This window comes from Myxine glutinosa, chromosome 6 (genome assembly GCF_964187855.1).
Source record: "Myxine glutinosa chromosome 6, kmMyxGlut1.1, whole genome shotgun sequence".
Classification (NCBI taxonomy): Eukaryota; Metazoa; Chordata; class Myxini; order Myxiniformes; family Myxinidae; genus Myxine; species Myxine glutinosa.
The window spans coordinates 25,998,790-26,019,782 of NC_136266.1; the positions used below are offsets into that span (position 1 = coordinate 25,998,790).

The following is a 20,993-nucleotide window of genomic DNA, read 5'->3' on the forward strand; positions in this document are numbered from 1 at the left end:
AGCTTTGCACAAGTTCAGAGACCCAAGGCGAGCATCCAGACAGTAGTTTATTAACTGGAGTCCATGTCCACTAACACTAACAATGTTATATGTAGGTTTACTAGATCTATATCTAGTAGTATGCGTACAATGAGATATCTGTACCGGCATGTCACTTCCTGTCCACGACGATTTATTGAACCTGGCGCTCTTTCCCATTATGCTGGTTTGATCATTGCACATTCCACTCTTTGGCTGAATGAGTGTGTGTGAGTGTGCGTGTGTGCCGTCCCTCGGATTGATGTTAAACTGGGCGTCTTGTCGCCATTTCGTCACAGTCGGTAAAAAAGAAAACACGATGCATGTTGTAACTTGTAAATCATACTCATAAATAAGTGATGTCGTTCAGATTCATTGACAATGAAATTTCCAGACCGATAACATGAAACCATCGCCTAAAAGGTATGTGCATTTGGTTTTGAACGTAATTACCACAAAAAAGTCCAAAAGGTTATACTCTTATGCCGTTGTTAATTCACCGCCCAAGTAGAACACAATAAATACCAGCCGTTTGTTGCAACACTTGAGAAACTATTTGCTTCCCTTCTTTTCGATAACCTTTGCATCATCATTTATATTGCTTAACTTGTTTTTCCAAATCCTTTGAAGCTAATTTGAATATCCCCATGTTAATTTAGGGAGCGGTGTATAAGCAAACACAATTGATCACCCGTATATTTTATCACATACGTATGATCAGTCGCCGTGTATTTAAAACACATTAATACTTCGTAGTAATGGCATATCAATCCTAGTAAGCCTTATTCGAGTACAATTAAGACAAGGAAACCAAAATTATTTTTCACCCGATGTCGTCACGTCCTTTCTTGCTTCCAGTTCCTACCGGTCCAGTCGCCATTAGCGAACGAAGAGGAGAGAGTGTGTTTGAGGGAGAGGTGGCGTGGTTTTTGTGTGGTTTTTGGATTTTAACTCACAGAAACGATGCAGGTTGGTCGTTCATTCGTTTATTTGAATGTTCTTGATTCGTGTACATGATATTACGAACTTAAAACCGAGAGGATTTGAACTTTCCCTTTAACCGTTTTATTTTGGATATTTCATTTTCTCCTCCAAAGCCTTGGCCGAGTGAAGTCCTGAGGACATTTCTACATTTTATCACAAGCAGATTTGACACGAAATGAAAGCTATTATTATTATTAATAGTACTATATGATGGTAACATGTCAAACTGTCGGTGCGCGTGTTCCTGGACTGAAGAGTTCGCGAAATGGCGGCAAAACGAGGGAGGAGCTTCTTTCCTCGTTCGCGCCCCATCTCTTCTTCCTCACGTTTTATTTCTTTTACTTGTCCTTTCCGCCACACGAGATGATATAATTTCGCACATTTTCCTTTAATCATCCAGTTATTCAAATTGACGCTCCCCATATCCATCCCCTTTTTGTTTTCGTATTCATTTAAACCGCTTGGCTTGTTGTAGGCCCATGACCCTTCCCTGCCACGATCCCGTTAATGGGATTATCCATTTCTCCAGTCTCCTTCAGGCACAATGGTGGAAATGTCGTTGCCTTTTGGACTTCCCGTTCGGCTTCATGTACTCTTGAACTCCCCTAATCATTCTCTTTTATAATTTCCCGATCCATCTTTACTAAAAAAAAATGAAAAAAAAAAGAAAAAGATTTTCCTATAAATGTAACCCCCCCCCTCCCCTCCACTCCCAACCCCCCCCCCACTCCCAACCCCCCCCCACTCCCAACCCCCCCCCCCACTCTCCACCGGCACCACCCCACTACGTGTGTGTGTGTGTGTGTGTGTGTGTGTGTGTGTGTGTGTGTGTGTGTGTGTGTGTGTGTGTGTGTGTGTGTGTGTGTGTGTGTGTGTGTGTGTGTGTGTGTGTGTGTTACGTGTGTGTGTGTGTGTTACGTGTGTGTGTGTGTGTGTTACGTGTGGTGTGTGTGTTACGTGTGTGTGTGTGTGTTACGCGTGCGTGTGTTACGCGTGCGTGTGTTACGCGCGTGTGTTGTGGGGGCACGCGTGTGTGTGGGGGTACGCGTGTGGGTGTGTGGGGGTACGCGTGTGGGTGTGTGGGGGTACGCGTGTGTGTGTACGCGTGTGGGGGGGGGGGTGCGTGTGTGTGTGTGTGTGGGGGTTGGTACGCGTGTGTGTGTGTGTGGGGGGGGGGGGGGTTGGTACGCGCGTGTGTGTGTGGGGGGCACTCGTGTGTGTGTGTGGGGTGGGGGTACGGTACGCTTATGTGTGGGTGGGGGGGGGGGGTACGCCTGTGTGTGGGGGGGGGGGGGTACTCCTTTGTGTGTGGGGGTACGCCTGTGTGTAGGGGGGTACGCTTGTGTGTGTGTGGGGGTACGCTTGTGTGGGGGTACGCTTGTGTGTGTGTGTGTGGGGGTACGCTTGTGTGTGTGTGTGGGGGTACGCTTGTGTGTGTGTGTGGGGGTACGCTTGTGTGTGTGTGTGGGGGTACGCTTCTGTGTGTGTGGGGGGTACGCTTGTGTGTGTGTGGGGGTACGCTTGTGTGTGTGTGTGGGGGTATGCTTGTGTGTGTGTGTGGGGGTACGCTTGTGTGTGTGTGTGGGGGTACGCTTGTGTGTGTGTGTGGGGGTACGCTTGTGTGTGTGTGGGGGTACGCTTGTGTGTGGGGGTACGCGCGTGCGTGTGGGGGGGTACGTGCGTGTGTGGGGGGGTACGCGCGCGTGTGGGGGGGTACGCGCGCGTGTGTGTGGGTGGGGGTGCGCGTGTCTGTGTGGGGGGGGGGGGGGTACGCGTGTGTGGGGGGGTACTCGTTTGTGTGTGTGTGTGTGTGGGGTACTCGTGTGTGGGGGTTACGGTACGCTTATGTGTGTGGGGGGGGGTACTCCTGTGTGTGGGGGTACAGTACGCTTATGTGTGTGGGGGGGGGGGTACTCCTGTGTGTGTGGGGGGGGTACGCTTGTGTGTGTGGGGGGGGGTACTCCTGTGTGTGTGGGGGGGTACGCTTGTGTGTGGGGGTATGCGCACGCGTGTTTGGGGGTATGCGTGCGTGTGGGTGGGGGTACGCGTGTGTGGGTGGGGGTGCGTGTGCGTCAGTTAGTTAATCTTTTTTTCTTTTTTTTTCCATTGGGGTGTTTGTGGCGAAGTGAAGTGGTGCATTATAGGAATAATTTGAATTGATGTCTCAGTTTACCCCGACATGGGGAAATTGCTTCGAAAGTGTTTGCCTAGTTTTGCACAACTATATATTAATAGTTTAATGCATACTTGTCTTTTAGGTTCCAGGCTATGACAGCCCTCCAGATGAGCAACTGCGGAAACTTTTTGTTGGTGGTCTCAGCTTCGAGACAACTGATGAGAGCATGAGGCAGTACTTTGAGCAGTGGGGAACTCTCACAGACTGTGTGGTACATTTATTCTCCCTTGGATATTTTTGAGGTTTCCCCACCCCTCCCCTACATCTGGAGGAACACCCCCAAACCTCTCCCACCACATCTCCCCATGCTCTTTCTTAAGAAGGATTATTATTTTTATATTTATTTTATTTATTTTACATTTTACTTTACATTTATTTTGCAGGTAATGCGAGACCCTCTACTCAAGCGTTCCCGTGGATTTGGCTTTGTGACATACAGCACCACTGATGAGGTAGATGCGGCCATGGAAGCTCGTCCACACACACTCGACGGCCGAACAGTGGAGGCCAAGCGAGCAATATCTCGTGAGGTATAAATTTATCCGGTTGTTTGACAGACATTTTGATTTGAACAAAAATTGTTTGTGCGCCTTACCTGACTGATAATGCTATTTTAGGATTCCCTGAAACCCGGCGCGCACCTGAAAGTGAAAAAAATTTTTGTTGGAGGAATTCGCGAAGATACAAAAGAAGACCACCTCAGAGATTACTTTGGAAAGTTTGGAGATATCGAGAGTGTGGAGGTGATGACTGACCGCCAAAGCGGTAAAATGAGAGGCTTTGGATTCGTCACCTTCAACGACCATGACGTTGTCGATAAGATAATTGGTATGTAATGGATGGTGTGCCAACTCCCGTCCTCCAAAGGAGTGTTTTTGTTTTGTTTCTCCTGTAGAATGATGATTTATTACTTACAAAATCGAAGATTTTTCAAGTATATTGGTCGGTTGTGTTTGTGGTTCTGTCTGTCATTCTCAGTTCTCACCATTCCTTCTCAGTTCACGAAGTTGTATAGGTCGTCCCAATTGAGAAGCCGATTGTTTTTAAGGTCAAAAGGACAACATAGGCCAAAGGTCACCAACCCTGCCAAATTTCTAAAATCCTCAATTTTCATCCGTTTGACTTGAAATTTGAAGAGGACTTGCATATCTGGTCACTGAATTCAACCACAAATTATATTTTAGGTGAACATAGGCCAAAAGGTCAACATAGGCCAAATTTCTAAAATCCTCTTTCCATCCAATTGACTTGAAATTTGAAGATGACTTGCATATCTGGTCACTGAATTCAGCCACAAATTATATTTTAGGTGAACATAGGCCAAAAGGTCAACATGGGCCGTATTTCTAAAATCACCAATTTTCATTTGATTGACTTGAAATTCTGAGAGGATTTTCATATATGGTCACTGAATTCAACCACCAACTATTTTTGAGGTCAACATAGGCCAAAAGGTCAACATAGGCCAAAAGGTCAACATAGGCCAAGTTTTTTAAATCCTCAATTTTCATCCGATTGACTTGAAAATTGAACAGCATTTGCACATTGAGTCACTAAATAGAGAAAGTAACTATTTTTGAGGCCAAAAGGTCAAAGGTCAACTCAAGGTCAACCTTACAAAATCATCATTTTTCATCTGAAAAATCGTCACTTTTCTTCCTGTTGACCCGAGCTTTGATAGAGATTGTCAATTTTAATCTTGATGAAATGGACAATTTACTGTATCGATGGAATTTTTTTTCCTTGGAGGTGGGGGGCGGATTTTGCAAGTATTGTGCTCCAAATGACGTCTTGTTATACTTTGTCCTTTTTTTTAATTTTATTTTTTAACAGTTCAGAAATACCACGACGTTAATTTCCACAAAGCAGAAGTACGGAAGGCGCTTTCAAGGCAGGAGATGAACAACGTTGGGGGTCAAAGAAACAGTAAGTGATCCAGCAGGTAGAGCTTGTGGCAGATCCTGGGGGGGGGGGGGGAGGGGTTTTTTTTTTTTTTTTTTTTTTTTTTTTTTTTTTTTTTTTTTGTTAGCACTGACAAGTTCACAAATGTTGCCGCTTTTGCAGTGCGTAACTTTGGCCCACGGGGTGGATTTGGAGGACGTCCAGGTTTTGGAGGTCGTGGAGGTAAACTTGGAGTTCAATTGGATTGGAACTTTTTTTTTTTTTTTTTTTAACACATGGAGGAAAACTTGCTATAGTTTATTCTGAACAATGCACTTTTCTCTGCCATGAGCCTAGATAGATCTTGTATAAAATGAAACGAGCGCAAGGAAATAGGACATGCTCTATTCTTTGTTGGTCATCAATGGTTTTGTCTTGCAGGAGGAGGCTATGGTGGGGGTGGTGGTAGTTATGGAGACAACTACAATGGGTATGGTGGAGGTAAGATATTTATACTTGGGTTTATATGGTTTTGGCTCCATTTGGGCAAAAATGTGGGGAAGGGAGGAGGAGGGTGATGTGAAAATCAGTCTGAGGGTAGTGAAATAAATTCCTATGCTTAAGCACGAATTCCTACAATATTGTACCCACAATCCCAAGAACAGCATTTCCATATCACAAGGCCATTTATATTATTGTACACCGCACATTTCCGATGCCATCTCCAGGCGCTGCATAATGTCATTGCCAGGCACCGAAGGGGGCTCGGCAATGACGCACGCTGGAAGGGAGTACTCAGTTCGCACAGCGTAGCGAAAGGGCGACTATGGCTTTCCCGTGTGTGCGTGCGTGTGTGCGTGCGTGCGTGTGTAAGCGAAGGACCGCATTCGAATTTGGTGTGTGGGTGCAACCCACGTCAAAATCCAAGATGGCCGCCGCCATGTATGTCTGATGCCATGTATGTCTTAACCTTGTGAGATGAATATCTTGAAAAATAAGCGAAGTACCAACGTCTAATCTGGTGTGTGAGTGTATCTAGGCATAAGGAAGAACGCTATTGAAAATTGGGTCGCCACGTATGTCTGAACCTTGTGAGATGAATATCTTGAAAAATAAGTGAAGTACCAACGTCTAATTTGGTGTGTGGGTGTATCTCGGCATAAGGAAGAACGCTAATGAAAATTGGGGCGCCACGTCAAAATCCAAGATGGCCGCCACCATATATATGTCTGAACCTTGTGAGCGAAATATCTTGAAAAATAAGCGAAGTACCAACTTCTAATCTAGTGTGTGGGTGTATCTAGGCACAAGCAAGAACGCTGTTTAAAATTGGGTCGCCACGTCAAAATCCAAGATGGCCGCCGCCATGTATGTCTGAACCTTGTGAGATGAATATCTTGAAAAATAATCAAAGTACCAACTTCTAATCTGGTGTTTGGGTGTATCTAGGCATAAGGAAGAACGCTATTGAAAATTGGGTGGCCACGTCAAAATCCAAGATGGCCGCTGTCATGTATGTCTGAACCTTGTGAGCGGAATATCTTGAAAAATAAGCGAAGTACCAACTTCTAATCTGGTGTGTGGGTGTATCTAGGCATAAGGAAGAACGCTATTGAAAATTGGGTGGCCACGTCAAAATCCAAGATGGCCGCCTCCATGTATGTCTGAACCTTGTGAGCGAAATATCATTTCATAGCATGTTTTCTGCGTCTTCCACTTTGTCAACTCACATCACTTCACCGACGGGGGACCTAGGCATAACGCTTGTCACTCTGGTTGTTGTCCCCCGTCCCCCGTCGCACCGCGGAGTGAAAGGGGGACTATAGTTTTCCCCTCCGTCCGTCCATGTGTGCGTGCGTAAGCGAAGGACCGCATTCGAATTTGGTGTGTGGGTGCAACCCACGTCAAAATCCAAGATGGCCGCCACCATGTATGTCTGATGCCATGTATGTCTGAACCTTGTGAGCGAAATATCTTGAAAAATAAGCGAATTACTAACTTCTAATCTGGTGTGTGGGTGTATCTAGGCATAAGGAAGAACGCTATTGAAAATTGGGTCGCCACGTTAAAATCCAAGATGGCCGCCGCCATGTATGTCTGAACCTTGTGAGCGGAATATCTTGAAAAATAAGCGAAGTACCAACTTCTAATATGGTCTGTGGGTGTATCTAGGCATAAGGAAGAACGCTATTGAAAATTGGGTTGCCACGTCAAAATCCAAGATGGCCGCCTCCATGTATGTCTGAACCTTGTGAGCGAAATATCATATCGTAGCATGTTTTCTGCGTCCTCCACTTTGTCAACTCACATCACTTCCCCGACGGGGGACCGAGGCGTAACGCTTGTTTTCTTGGTTGTCCAGGCCATATCTCAGCCATCCTTTGAGCTAGGAAGCTGAAATTTCAGCACAATAGTGAGCAAGTACTTTGTCAAAAACGGTATTTTTGTTTTTTGATTAATCAATTAATTGATGAGTTATTTAATTATTAGCGATTATTTAAGTACTTATACATTTCCTTTCTCTTCTGACCATTATCTCAGGCACTTTTTGAGTTCGGAAGCTGATATTTGGACATGCCAATGATCAAGTGATTTGGTTGCAAAGGCTATTTTTGATTTATTGATTAATTATTTAATTATTCAATTAATGACGAATTATTTTTTTTTAAAGTTACAGATTCTAATGAAATGGTGGTGGTTTATGTGTTCTATTAGCGAATTGATTAATTACTTCATTTTTTAAAAAATGATTATTTATTTATTTTCGTTATTAATAATTTATTTATTTTATTCCTCATCTGGGCAATATCTCAGGCACCTTTTGAGCTCGGAAGCTAATGTTTGGGCATGACAATGACCAAGTGATTTGGCTGTAAAGGGTATTTTTGATTTATTGATTAATTAATTAATCGATTAATTACTTAATTATTCGATGAATGACTTTATTAATTATTTTTTTAAAGTTGCAGATTCGGATGAAATGGTGGTGGTTGATGTATTCCATTAGCCAATTGATTAACTATTTAATTTTTTACTGATTATTATTTATTTATTTTCATTATTAATCATTTATTTATTTTCTTTCTCATTTGGCCAATATCTCAGGCACCTTTTGAGCTAGGAAGCTAATATTTGGACATGACAGTGGCCAGGTGATGTGGCTATAAAGGATATTTTTGATTTATTGATTAATCGTTTAATCTATTAATTATTATTTATTGATTAATCAATTAATTATTTAATTTTTTTATTAATGACGTTTACTTAAATTTCTGAAAGATACATCTTCGGATGAAGCACTCGTGGTTTAGTTATGCTATCGGCCAATTGATTAAGAAAATATTTTAGGGCCTTTTATTGATTTTAATTATGCAATTAATCAATCAATGATTGTACACCTCTCCCTCCCAATGCACTCTATGAGCTGCACTGCGGTATTGCCGGGTGCCGGAGGCGCCCCGGCAATGCCGCGCTGTAAGATATTTAATTATTTGGTATGGGGGCGGTGTACTTTGAATGTATCTTTACTTGTAAAGCAATAGTTTCTCACAGAAATAAAGAATATTTTGAAATCCTTATTTCACTTGGCCTGATGGTTTATGTTTAAAGCCAACAATAGAGTTGCTGATTTTCCGATTGATTTTTAGAATTTACGTTTTGTATCCCACTGAGGGAATGTTGTGTGCAAGAGACGAGATGGAAGGGAAGTGGTGTGAGAATGGTGAAGGGTAGGCAGGGACAGAAATACAAGTTTGTGTGGCAAGGGTGCCCGGAGGGCGTGAATGGTGTTGGTGTCCTGTTTTCTGAGGAGTTTGTAGACAGTGTGGTGAGTGTGACTAGAGTGAGTGATAGGTTGATGATGGTGAAAATGATGATTGGAAAGCTCTTGGTGAACGTCATCTCAGGATATGCTCCGCAGGTTGGTCGAAGCGATGAAGAGAAGGACAAGTTCTGGTGTGCGATAGAGAAGCTGATGGAAAACGTGAAAGATGAGGAAGTTGTTGTGGTGGGAGGAGACCTGAATGGACATGTGGGAAGGAGTATGGATGGTTTTGAGGGAGTTCATGGGGGTTACGGATATGGTGTGAGAAATGGAGAAGGTGAAAGGATTTTGGAGTTTGCTGATGGAGCTGATTTGTTGATTTGTAATACTCAGTTCCAGAAAGAGGACAATAAGCTTGTTACATACACGTCAGGTGGGTCGACGACAACCGTTGACTACCTGATGGTGCGTAGGCGAGATAGGGGGCACCTCCGGGACACAAAGGTGATCCCGGGGGAGGAGGCTGTTTCACTGCACCACTTGGTTGTCTGCGACATAAGGGTGAAAGGTGCAAGGAGAGCTCGGCGGTTGAAGTACCAACCGAGAATGAATGTGTGGAGGTTGAAAGAGCTGACAGTAGAGAGAGGCTGAGTAGGGTAGAGGATGATGTGGTAGAGCTTGAAAGTGGTTGGATGTCAATGAAAGCTAGTCTGTTGGGAGCCGTTGGTGAGGTATGTGGATGGACAAAAGGACCACCGAGGCACTCGGAAACATGGTGGTGGGATGTTGAAGTTGGAAAGAGGATTGACGAGAAGAGGAAGAAGTTCAAAGAGTGGCAGAAGGCGAAGGGTACGGGAGCAGAAACAGCAGAGCATGAAAGTTATAAGGCAGCCAGGAAGGCTGCAAAGAAAGAGGTAGCAAAGGCACAGGAGGCATGTAGGAAAATGTTCGGAGAACGCTTGGATTCAGAAGAGGGTCAGAAAGCAGTATTCAGGATTGCAAAGCACATAGCGAAAGAGAGGTGTGATGTGATGGGGGTGAGTTGCTTGAAGGATGAAGTGGGACAAATCGTTGTCGACCCAGATGGAATTAAAGGAAGATGGAAAAGATATATGGAAATGCTGTTGAATACAGAGAATGAATGGGATGGCAACATAGAGAGTAACCCAGTTTTAGGACCGGCAGAGAAGATAACTGAGAAGGAAGTTGAGGAAGCGATAAAAGCAATGAAGAGTGGAAAAGCGGGAGGGCCGACGGGAGTTGTGGGAGATATGTTGAAGGCAGCAGGAAGTTGGGGTGTGAAGAGAATGACAGAGATCTGTAATCTGGTGGTGAAAGAAGGCTGCATTTCAGTGGATTGGGAACTGAGTACCATCGTCCCTCTATACAAGGGGAAAGGTGACCCTCTGGAGTGTGGCTCGTACCGAGCGATAAAGTTATTGGAGCATGGAATGAAGGTATTGGAAAGGGTGTTGGAGAGGAGGATAAGGAAGAAAGTGAAGATCGACGAAATGCAGTTTGGATTTATGCCAGGAAGAGGAACGACAGATGCGCTTTTCATTGTGAGGCAGTTGCAGGAGAAGTACATGGATAAGAGGAAGAAGTTGTTTTTTGGGTTTGTTGATCTGGAGAAAGCATTCGATAGGGTTCCACGCAAAGTATTGACATGGGCATTGAGGAAGTTAGGAGTGGAGGAATGGTTGATCAGAGTCGTGATGGCAATGTACAAAAGAGCGCGCACAGCTGTAAGGACGAAGGACGGGAACAGTGGTGAGTTTGAGGTGAAGGTGGGAGTGCATCAGGGGTCGGTACTAAGTCCACTACTATTTGTAGCTGTGATGGAGGTGCTGGCTCAGAACGTAAACGAGGGTTTACCGTGGGAGTTGTTGTATGCAGATGATCTGGTGTTGATTGCGGAAAGTATGGATGGACTGAAGGAAAAGATGAACAAGTGGAAGGAATGTATGGAGACAAAAGGTCTGAAGGTGAATATCGGAAAGACAAAGGTGATGGCAAGTGGTAAAGCATGTGGTGAGGTGGAAAGAACTGGGAAGTGGCCGTGTGCTGTGTGCAGGAAGGGTGTCGGAGTGAACTCCATTCAATGTACAATGTGTGCTGAGTGGGTTCATCAAAAATGTAGTGGTCTGAGAGGGTCATTTACCAGTGTGGCAGCTACATTCAAATGTAAGGTGTGCACAGAGGGAGCTGCAGATGGAGGAAATGTTGAGTTGGATCTTGGAGACGGCGTGAAGCTGGAAGGTGTGAAAACATTTTGCAACCTCGGAGACATGCTGAATGGAGAAGGTGGATCAGACTCGGCAACGGTTGCTCGAGTGAGATGTGCATGGAAGAAGTTTCGGGAACTGAGTGGCGTGCTGATGAGGAGGAGAGTGTCGCTGAAGCTGAAGGGAAAGGTGTATGCTGCATGTGTGAGAAGTGTTATGATTTATGGGAGCGAGACATGGGTAATGAACGTAGAGCAGCAACGAAGGCTGGAAAGGGTGGAAATGCGAATGGTTCGATGGATGTGCGGAGTATCGTTGAGAGAGAGGAAGACAAATGATGAATTGCGAAAGATGATGGGAATATTGCCTGTGATTGATGCTGTGAAGAGGAACAGGTTGAGATGGTTTGGTCATGTATTGAGGAAGGATGAAAGTGACTGGTTGAGAAGAGTGATGGAAGTTAATGTAGAAGGAAGTAGAGGACGGGGAAGACCGAGAAAGACTTGGTTAAAGATGGTGGAAGAAGAAATGCGGGCAAGGGGGGGTTAACAAGGGGAGATGCAGAAAATAGGGCAAAATGGAGAAGATTGTCATGGGGACCGCAAGGCTAACCCCCGCTCTAGCAGGGAAAATGGCCTTAAAATGCATGTTGTTGTTGTTGTTGTTGTTGTATCCCACTGAGGGAACCCTGGTGTTGGGCTAGCGGCTAGGGTGCCGGCTTAGGATCCTGGGTTCGAATCCCGGTCGATCGCTGAATTAACGCTAGGGGGGTTGACTCAGCCTGTCATCCTTCCGAGGTCGGCTAATTGAGTACCAGTTCACTGGTAATTCCCTGTTTGTCGTTAAAGGCGGCAAAAAGGGTTGGCGTCAGGAAGGGCATCCGGCCATAAAACATTGCTTCAAAAAGGGGACCAAAAAAACAACAACAACCACGGTTCCCGAAAAAGGCCAACCCCTGCCCTGCGGGGAAAAATGGCCTCTAGAGGTGGTTATTTTTTTAAAAATCCCACTGAGGCTAACCCGCAAGGCTAACCCCCGCTCTAGCGGGGAAAATGGCCTTAAAACGATCATTCATTCATATTATTGAGGCTGGCCGGATCTGTATCCGGACCTGAACCAAAATTGAATCTGCTTGTTCTTGTCACCTAACCAATTCATCCACCAAGTTAGACTAAAATCTAATCATTTCATCCTTGTCACATACTCAACATCTCCACCAAATTTCGTCCAAGTCTGTACAGAACTTTTTGAGAGCCTGTAAACAAACGGATAGGGGTGAAAACATAACCTCTATCCACCTTTGTTGGTGGAGTTAGAAAATGTCGGTCATTGCATGCCAGCAACTTTGATGAATTTTCTTTTTTTTGCCGTGAAAATTGTCGAAATACATATAGTGCCTTCAGAAAGTATTCACACCCCATGACTTTTTCACATTTTGTTGTATTACAAATTGGTAAATGTAACTCCATTTGGATCAATTTGATGTTTTTGTGTTTGCTTGTTGATGTCATGGCTGCAATTTGTTCAAGTGTATCCTGTACAGACGACACCTATTTATCTTGAGGGAAGCTTTTTGGGTCACCTGATGGCTTGGTGACATGTTTGTGCAGGTGGAGGATTTTCTGGTGGTTATGGTGGAGATCGTGGTGGGTACGGTGGTGGTGGTGGTGGGTACGGTGGTGGTGGTGGTGGTGGCTACGGCCCTGGTGGAGGGGGAGGATTTGGAGGTGGCTACGATAATTACGGCGGGGGTCCAGGATACGGCGGTGAGAATTTTTTTTTTTTTAAATTCAAATTTTTCTGTTTTTATATGTGGTGGGAGCAATGTGCAATCATGGCTGTAAGCTCTTTATATTTAAGAACACCTTACAATGGCCACTCTTACCATATAAAGGATCTTCAAACAAACCAATTTTGGCTAATGTTGCGGTGCATGTCATCCAGATTAACGATTTGTAATGCAATGATGAGGTTGTTATGCAAACGAGTAATGTAAAACAGGTTTTTTATGCAGAGCTTGCAGCTAGCTCCTTGAAGAGAAGAAAATCGGTGAAAATGGTTTTTCAAACAGATGGCCAAGAATGTACAAACTATGCATGATTTGCATATTAAGAGGGGAAACAGGATCCCGACGACCAAACAAGCTAAGATGTAGAGAGACGTTAACGTGAAGGTAGACCGCAGACTTTGCAAGCAGCGGACTTTTTTCCTCTTGGTGATGCTGGTCAGGCATCTGATATATTTTGTATTTCATTCCAAAGGAAGATTTCATTCGTTGTTTTTATTTCATCATGATGTGCACGCTCATTGCTCGCTGCATTGCGCCGTTCCACTACCAGTTTGAGGCGCTTTGCTGTGCCGTCCCGCTATCGGCTCGAGGCTCTGCGCTGAGTCGTTCCACTACCGGCTCGAGGCTCTGCGCCAAGTCGTTCCGCTACCGGCTCGAGGCTCTGCGCCGAGTCGTTCCGCTACCGGCTCGAGGCTCTGCGCCGAGTCGTTCCGCTACCGGCTCGAGGCTCTGCGCCGAGTCGTTCCGCTACCGGCTCGAGGCTCTGCGCCGAGTCGTTCCGCTACCGGCTCGAGGCTCTGCGCCGAGTCGTTCCGCTACCGGCTCGAGGCTCTGCGCCGAGTCGTTCCGCTACCGGCTCGAGGCTCTGCGCCGAGTCGTTCCGCTACCGGCTCGAGGCTCTGCGCCGAGTCGTTCCGCTACCGGCTCGAGGCTCTGCGCCGAGTCGTTCCGCTACCGGCTCGAGGCTCTGCGCCGAGTCGTTCCGCTACCGGCTCGAGGCTCTGCGCCGAGTCGTTCCGCTACCGGCTCGAGGCTCTGCGCCGAGTCGTTCCGCTACCGGCTCGAGGCTCTGCGCCGAGTCGTTCCGCTACCGGCTCGAGGCTCTGCGCCGAGTCGTTCCGCTACCGGCTCGAGGCTCTGCGCCGAGTCGTTCCGCTACCGGCTCGAGGCTCTGCGCCGAGTCGTTCCGCTACCGGCTCGAGGCTCTGCGCCGAGTCGTTCCGCTACCGGCTCGAGGCTCTGCGCCGAGTCGTTCCGCTACCGGCTCGAGGCTCTGCGCCGAGTCGTTCCGCTACCGGCTCGAGGCTCTGCGCCGAGTCGTTCCGCTACCGGCTCGAGGCTCTGCGCCGAGTCGTCCCGCTACCGGCTCGAGGCTCTGCGCCGAGTCGTCCCGCTACCGGCTCGAGGCGCTGCGCCGAGTCGTTCCGCTACCGGCTCGAGGCTCTGCGCCGAGTCGTTCCGCAATGCGAGTTTGGGCGATTTACATTTGCTGAATTGTTGCTTTTGCATGGCAATGGTAAGCAGCTCTGATTTTGGTTGTGGTGGGTGTGGAGAGAAGGTTTAGGAGAATGATGGGGTGGTTCAGGGATTTAATTTATTGGAGACGACACTAAAAAAAATTCTTTCTCAAAATTCAGTCCTACTTTTGCATTTCATAACTCTGCCACTAATTTTTGCAGGTGGCTATGGTGGTGGTGGCGGTGGTGGTAGTGGCGGAGGCGGTGGCGGAAGTGGTGGAGGCTATGGTGGAAATGATTTTGGAAACTACAGCCAGCAGTCATCAAACTATGGACCAATGAAAGGTGGAGGATATGGAGGAAGGAGCTCTGGTGGGGGCCCGTATGGTGGTAGGTGTTGTTGAAATTGACCTAAAATAAGCCACTTTATGAAGGGAAAGCTCTTTGGGTGTAGGCTCAACTTGGCACTCACTGCTTTATTGGCTCGACCATTTCTTCCCCTTTTGCTTCTTTCGAGCAACTGGTGGCAGTTTGATTATTGTCAGGTCTGCGCTGCCACGTTTGAGTATTTTATTGTCACAGTGAGTTGCAAAAGCTTCAGTGAATCACTTTATTTCCCCGTACCCTCTAGGTGGATATGGGTCCATGGGAGGTGGCTACGGCAGCGGGCGTGGAAGATATTAAATGGCGGAATAATTTCAGGTGACAGTTTGCTTACGATGGCTATCATATGATTTGCATCGGTTTACATGTACGTACATATATGTAGATCGATGACTACAAACTCGTGTGGAAATTGCTTGATTGTCGGAATAGTTCCACCTCTTAAGTTTGCAGCAGCAAAAGTTTAGTTCAAGTGCAAATGCTGCACTTCCGATCAGTTGATCCAATCTGTGCTTTGTTAAATACCCTCTTGGCCCGCTGCGCAGTATTTTACAGTTGTGTCCGTATGTTCGCATCCCAACAGGGCACAGTGTATGTAGGACGACCCAAGATTACCAGGACAGCCACAGTAAATTTCTCAGCATTGTCAGCGCAGATTGCCAGAGACCAGAGAGGCGGTGGGCAGGGCAGGCACAACTGTGGCACTGCTGCAACATCTAGCCCATCAGGATTTTTGAAACACGAGCCTCCCCCACCCTCCAGCCCGGACTCTGCACCCCTTTCGCTTCCTTTAGCTGTGCAGATATACAAATGCTCTAGAATACCTTGTCCGGTAGAATAAAAGTACCTGCTTTGCTCACTGGTCACCCTCTCGGTTGGATTCTTTTTAATTGAAGCTTATTTTGTTTCCTTTCGCAACTGTGCCGCAATGTTGGATGTTAGCATTATCCCGAGTTATTGTCGATGCATATGGCAGATGTGAAAGACACTTTTGTACGCGATTTGCGTAGGCATTGTTGTCGTGCGTCTTGTGTTCGACTTTTTAAAAACAATAACAAGGCGTCCTTGAAAATCGGTTTGTTATAATCTAGTTAGTGTTTCTATTGCATGTGTTTTTATTTTTAGTGGGCAGGGGAAGCGTTATTGTACAAAACTTTTCCATTAATGTCATTGCAGAAGTGGGCTGGACTAAATGTTTTTTTTTTTCCCCCTCAACCCCATCTTCCTCCCCTCGCATTGGTTTATAACTTGCAAATCTTGGATTGAAATGCGTAGGCGAATAAAGATGTCCTTGTACATGTTATAGCTGAGTAGTGCTACTTGGCGTCTGTTGCAAAAGCAACGGCCGTCTGCATGTTGGTCATTCGTTTTGTGCAGATGTTTGCTATTTACACAAATTAGGGGCAATCCATATATTACGTACACGTGAAGACTGGAGGGGATTGCGGTGGGGGTGGGGGGGGGGGACTGTTCTTGCTAGTGTATGTATTGTTTTGGGGGTGAAGGGGCAGTTTGTTTCTCAATTTCCGCCATACTTGCGTATCTAATATGTAAATTACAAATAGAAAAATCGGCAGAAAAAAGATGTGCAATTGCACTGAACGCATTTAGATGTATTGCTTTAGAAGATTGCAGTTTGTATCCAGAGGAAGAGTGTCCAGGAATCTTTGACAAGACGAGGACAGCAAAGGAAGGAAGTAGCTGATTGAAGCCAGTGATTTGCACAGCTTTTCGGGTTCCTTCAAGTCTTCGGCCATTGGAATGCGTTTCTTCGGAGGTCTCCATCCTGACCATTGATCCCAGGATCTCTGGGCTAGGTTGCCACTGTAGCAGCGGGGGTAGTGACAGCCCTCAGCGTTGCTTTTAGCAAGTGGATACAACAGCTGGTAGTGGAGGCAGACAGCACCTTGCCTAAGACACGTTTATACTGGTATAGGTAAGCCCTTTCATGAAGTATAACCGGTTTTAAAAGTATTTGACAAAAAATCTGGCTGTTTTCTTTCTTTTGTTTTTTCATTACTGAATGCGTTTTCATTCCCTAGGTTGGAGAGGGGATGTGCTCTTCAAGGTTGGTAAGTATGAATGGAGCTGGTTCTTTTATTTTTCCTTCTGTTTGTCATTTTTGCAATAAAATCTGTGGAATTCGAAGGAGGCTTGTGCCTTTTTCTTTTAATTAAAGCTGCTTGAAGACGCTCATCAGGATGGTGCGGAGATGGGGTACTTAACTTTGAGCCATCTAGTCCGACTTTGATTCTCGTCCCAAATATAAACTGTCGGATTGGTGCTTTGCAGGCAGGGTGCAGCTTCGCAAAGCACCGTCTTTCACGTTAAGCTGGTTGTCCAACCTGCTGCCATTACCTACTGGATGCTAAAAGTCCCACGGGGTCTTTCAATGAAGATTAGGTTCCACTCATGACAAATTCCTGCCTAAGTCTGCTCAAGTCAAACATCAGGTCTGGCAAACGGTTCGTGAACGACTGACCGTTCTTCCCCCTCGGCCGCTGATCCCTCAGGATTGTGGGTGGGATTATTTGTGGCGGTTGAAGTCGTAGTCGTTACCCTGGAGGATTTGCTGTTAAAATAGCGTGTTCTTGCTTTTCATGGTATTTCACGTTTTTTGAGCAATGTATTAATCACTGACCTCAGCAGATGCTATTCCACAAATTGAATGAACGCTTTGAGATCTGGGCGTAGGCACTGCAATGGTATGACTTCTTCTTCTTCTCTTCCTTTTTTTTTTAAATGAGGGGTGAGGTCCAACGGTACCAAGCATCTGCCCTGCTTCGACCAGACCTCAATGCCGTGCTCCACCTTCCCCCATCCTCAGCCAACTCTCTCCACTCTGCTACCACCCTCACCTTGTTGTTATCCCTCCACATAATTTTCCCATCTCAACCTTGGTCTACCTCCTTTCCTCCAACCTAGCTCCCTCGACTTATCCTCCGCTTTTGCCATTCTCTCTTCCTCTATCTGCACCGTGTCCAGCTCACTTCAGCCGGATAAAAAAAAATAAAAAATCTTCCTATCAAGCTCATCTGCACATCAATGTCATCCCTCAATTCACGCATCCTCCTGTCCACCCACTTCACTCGTGCAATCCTCCTGACCCAGTTCCCTCAAACCAGCCACCTCTTGTCTCCGTCAGTGCCACCTCATTGAGATTGTCAAGGTAGGCCGTCACAACGCAAGTCACAATGTCCTTCCCTTTCAAACTCCTGATGTCGTTGTATCTGCCATTACTCACTCAGACTTCCTCCACACATTCACACCCACCTGAATCTTCTGCCTCTGACCTACCATCCACAGTCCCTGTTCCCCCTTCCTCTCCCCTCCCCCTTCCCACCACTATATGCAAACCACTTTCCCTGTATGATCTCCTTCCCCTCTCACCTGATATTCATTTATTTTCTCTGCTGCCTGACCACATCACCTCTGTCTTCTCCATACTCTTCTTCAGCCAATGTTTCTCAAATGCCTTCCTCCACTGCCACAGTACTTCCTCCTTGCTGCATCTCTTGTCTACTCTCCGTCACATACAACATCCTCCCTGTACTACCCCTCATGTTCGCCTTACCAGCTCCATCATGATAAACATGTGGGCTGAGAGCTTCCCTGGCTCAAACCAATGTTCACACTGAACTCCTCAGACATAGGACCAACCAAAACTCTTCCTTTCGTTCCTTTGTACATCGATTCCACCAACATAACTTCTGCTGCCGGCACACCCATCCATCTCAGTGTCGCCATCACCATCTCTCTCGGCACAGTGTCGTAGGCCTTGTCCCGGTCCACAAATCCCAGTGCCATTTGACCTTGCACCTCCGAGCTCTGCTCCACCAGCTCTCTGTGTGAACATCCCATCCGTCGTCCCCCGTTATAAATTCCTGCTGCTCTTCGCCGATCTCCATCTCCACACTCTTCCTTATCCTCCTGGTCAAAACACTCCAGCACCTTCATGATATGACCAAGGATACTAAGGCCCCGATACTTCCTCGGATCTTAAACATCGCCCTTCCTCTTCCATATCGGCACAATGAACCCTGTCCTCAAGAATTGAATCCTCTCATATACAGTACATTCATCAGCCTCTTTGTCTAACTAACTCCAACTTTTCCTGCAGCAACTATCATCTCTACACCTTATCCACCTCTCTCTTTGCTGCTTTCTTATTTTGCCCCATACAGGTGGCAAAACAGGTGCAACAACCCTGCATCCAGTTGTCCCCCTCTATGCTTGTTCTTCTCGATCCTCTTCCAAACTTCCTTCTTCTCCCCAACTTCCTCCCCGACTTCCTCTGTCAACCACACCTGATTTCTGCCCCAAATCGACATTCTACCCTTTCCTGAGGATCTTCCACACAACACTTCTGCAATGCCCTTAAACACTCTCCGTGCTTCTTCCATTCCAGACCTGGATTTTTTGACAAGTTCCTCATTTCCCACCCACCTCCCCCTTGCTTGTACTCTACTGCGAAGTTGTCCCTGTACTTCCCCCACCTAACATCTTCCAACCCCATGTCTTAACTTGCCGCCTCTTTTTTTTTTTTGTCCCCCGTCGTACCACGGAGGAAAGGGGACTATGGTTTTCCCGTCCGTCCGTCCGTGCGTGCGTAAGTAAGCGAAGGACCGCATTCGAATTTGGTGTATGGGTGCAACCCACGTCAAAATCCAAGATGGCCGCCACCATGCATGTCTGATGCCATATATGTCTTTTTTTTCTTCTTTTTTTTTGTATACAAGATCGAGGCTCGTGAAAGAGCGAACATTAATCACACAGAAAGACAAACAGACACATAAAACAAATAACATCGGGAGCGGTAGACAAGATGGGGAGAGAGGGGGAAGGACACAAACACAAACATTTGAGAGCAGGGACTGAGACATGGAGACATCGAGAGAACTGTGGGAGGGAGAGGGCTTTGGGGGGGAGGCATGGGAAGGGGGGGGGGGGGTGGGAGAGGTATAAAACATATGGACACTGCCAGGACTTCCAGGAAAGAAGGTGGAATTTCAAACAAGGTGGATCTGGGGTGAATTAGTGGGGGTAGAAAAGATCAAGGTTTTGGATGGGGGAAGATAAGAGATGGTGGTGAACAGCTGTTTTAAAGACCTGGAGGGAGGAGTGTGATTGAAGTGAGTGTGGGAGTTTGTTCCAGAGGCGGGAGAAAAGAGGAATGAAAGAGTGAAGGTGAGCAGAGAGCCGAGATTTCGGCAGTTTAACCATCAGAGGGTGGCTGGCAGATCTTGTGCGACCTGTAGGAATATTTGGGGGACAGAGCACAGAGAGAGCTGGGGGAGCAAGGCCGGAGAGGAGTCGGTAGAAGACAGAAAGACCACCTACCTGCCTGCGGTGAGTGAGTGAAAGGCCCTCAGAGATAGCTTCATCGCGGGAGATTCCAATGATTCTGAAAGCTTTGGATTCAACAGCGTGAAGCCGAGCCAGGTGTGAGGCAGGAGCACCAGCCCATAGGGGAGAACAGTATTCCATTGAGCTGCGGATGAAAGCCTTGTATGTGGTGAGGAGCTCAGGTGTGCCTAGGAAGGATTTCGCACGACGGAGGATGCCCAGTCGGCGACTGGCTTTGGAGGCCAGCTTGGAAATGTGGTTTTCCCAAGAAAGATCATGGCAGATAGTGAGACCCAAAAGCTTGAGCGACATAACTTCTTGGAGAGGATTGTTGAGAAAGTAGATGGGAGGGTTGTCCAGTCGATCTTTTCGGAGAGACATAGTAAGAGTGTGAGATTTGTCAGGATTGAAAGACATGTTCCACTTGTTTGACAAGTCTGTGATTTTGGCCAGGTCTTCAGAGAGTGAGGAGGCTGCAGACTGCCGATATGAGGGAAGAGGAATGGAGCGGCAGAGAGTGGAGTCATCAGCAAAGAGATAGAGAGGATTTTCCAGAGAGTCGGAGAGATCATTGATAAAGACCAGAAAAAGCACAGGGCCCAGCACACTGCCTTGGGGAACTCCAGCCTGAACAGGAAGGGGAGATGAGAGAAATCCATTCAGGGCCACACGTTGACTACGACCAGAGAGGAAGTCCGCAAGCCATGCATGGAGATTTCCATGGATACCATAGGAGGAGAGTTTGGTGAGCAGAGCTGGGTGCCAGACCGTATCGAAGGCATGTGATATGTCAAGGGAGACAGCTCTGATTTCCTGTTTGGCATTGAGGACCTCCATCCATTGTTGAGACAGCAGAAGCAGCATGTCCAGAGTAGAGTGACCTGGTCTGAAACCAAATTGATGATCAGAGATCAAGCCATTGGAGAAGAGGAAAGATTTCATATCCGAAGCAATGATGGATTCCATGACT

General features: G+C 46.6%; 1 protein-coding gene across 4 annotated transcripts; it reads left to right on the top strand.

The window, feature by feature from the left end:
• Nucleotides 1–856: 856 nt before the first annotated feature.
• LOC137429656 (heterogeneous nuclear ribonucleoprotein A1) lies at nt 857–15,980 on the top strand. 4 transcript variants are annotated; one of them, XM_068119764.2, is made up of 11 exons: nt 858–987; nt 3,261–3,389; nt 3,562–3,708; nt 3,796–4,006; nt 5,012–5,104; nt 5,243–5,302; nt 5,501–5,560; nt 12,658–12,813; nt 14,516–14,683; nt 14,925–14,995; nt 15,261–15,980. In XM_068119764.2, the coding sequence occupies exons 1-10, from the start codon at nt 982–984 to the stop codon at nt 14,975–14,977; spliced, it is 1,083 nt and encodes a 360-aa protein (XP_067975865.1). In that variant the 5' UTR covers nt 858–981; the 3' UTR covers nt 14,978–14,995; nt 15,261–15,980. The 4 variants fall into 4 exon arrangements, with proteins under 4 accessions (XP_078635817.1, XP_067975865.1, XP_067975866.1 ...); XM_068119765.2 differs by having other exon boundaries at nt 14,516–14,638; XM_078779691.1 differs by lacking the exon at nt 5,243–5,302 and having other exon boundaries at nt 857–987; nt 14,516–14,638.
• Nucleotides 15,981–20,993: the final 5,013 nt, after the last annotated feature.

What these genes read in the sequence shown, in the direction of transcription:
- LOC137429656 (XM_068119764.2), top strand. An exon ending in AGCGAGCAATATCTCGTGAG is followed by an intron (nt 3,709 to 3,795) that starts GTATAAATTTAT and finishes ATGCTATTTTAG; the next exon opens with GATTCCCTGAAACCCGGCGC. An exon ending in CGTTGTCGATAAGATAATTG is followed by an intron (nt 4,007 to 5,011) that starts GTATGTAATGGA and finishes ATTTTTTAACAG; the next exon opens with TTCAGAAATACCACGACGTT.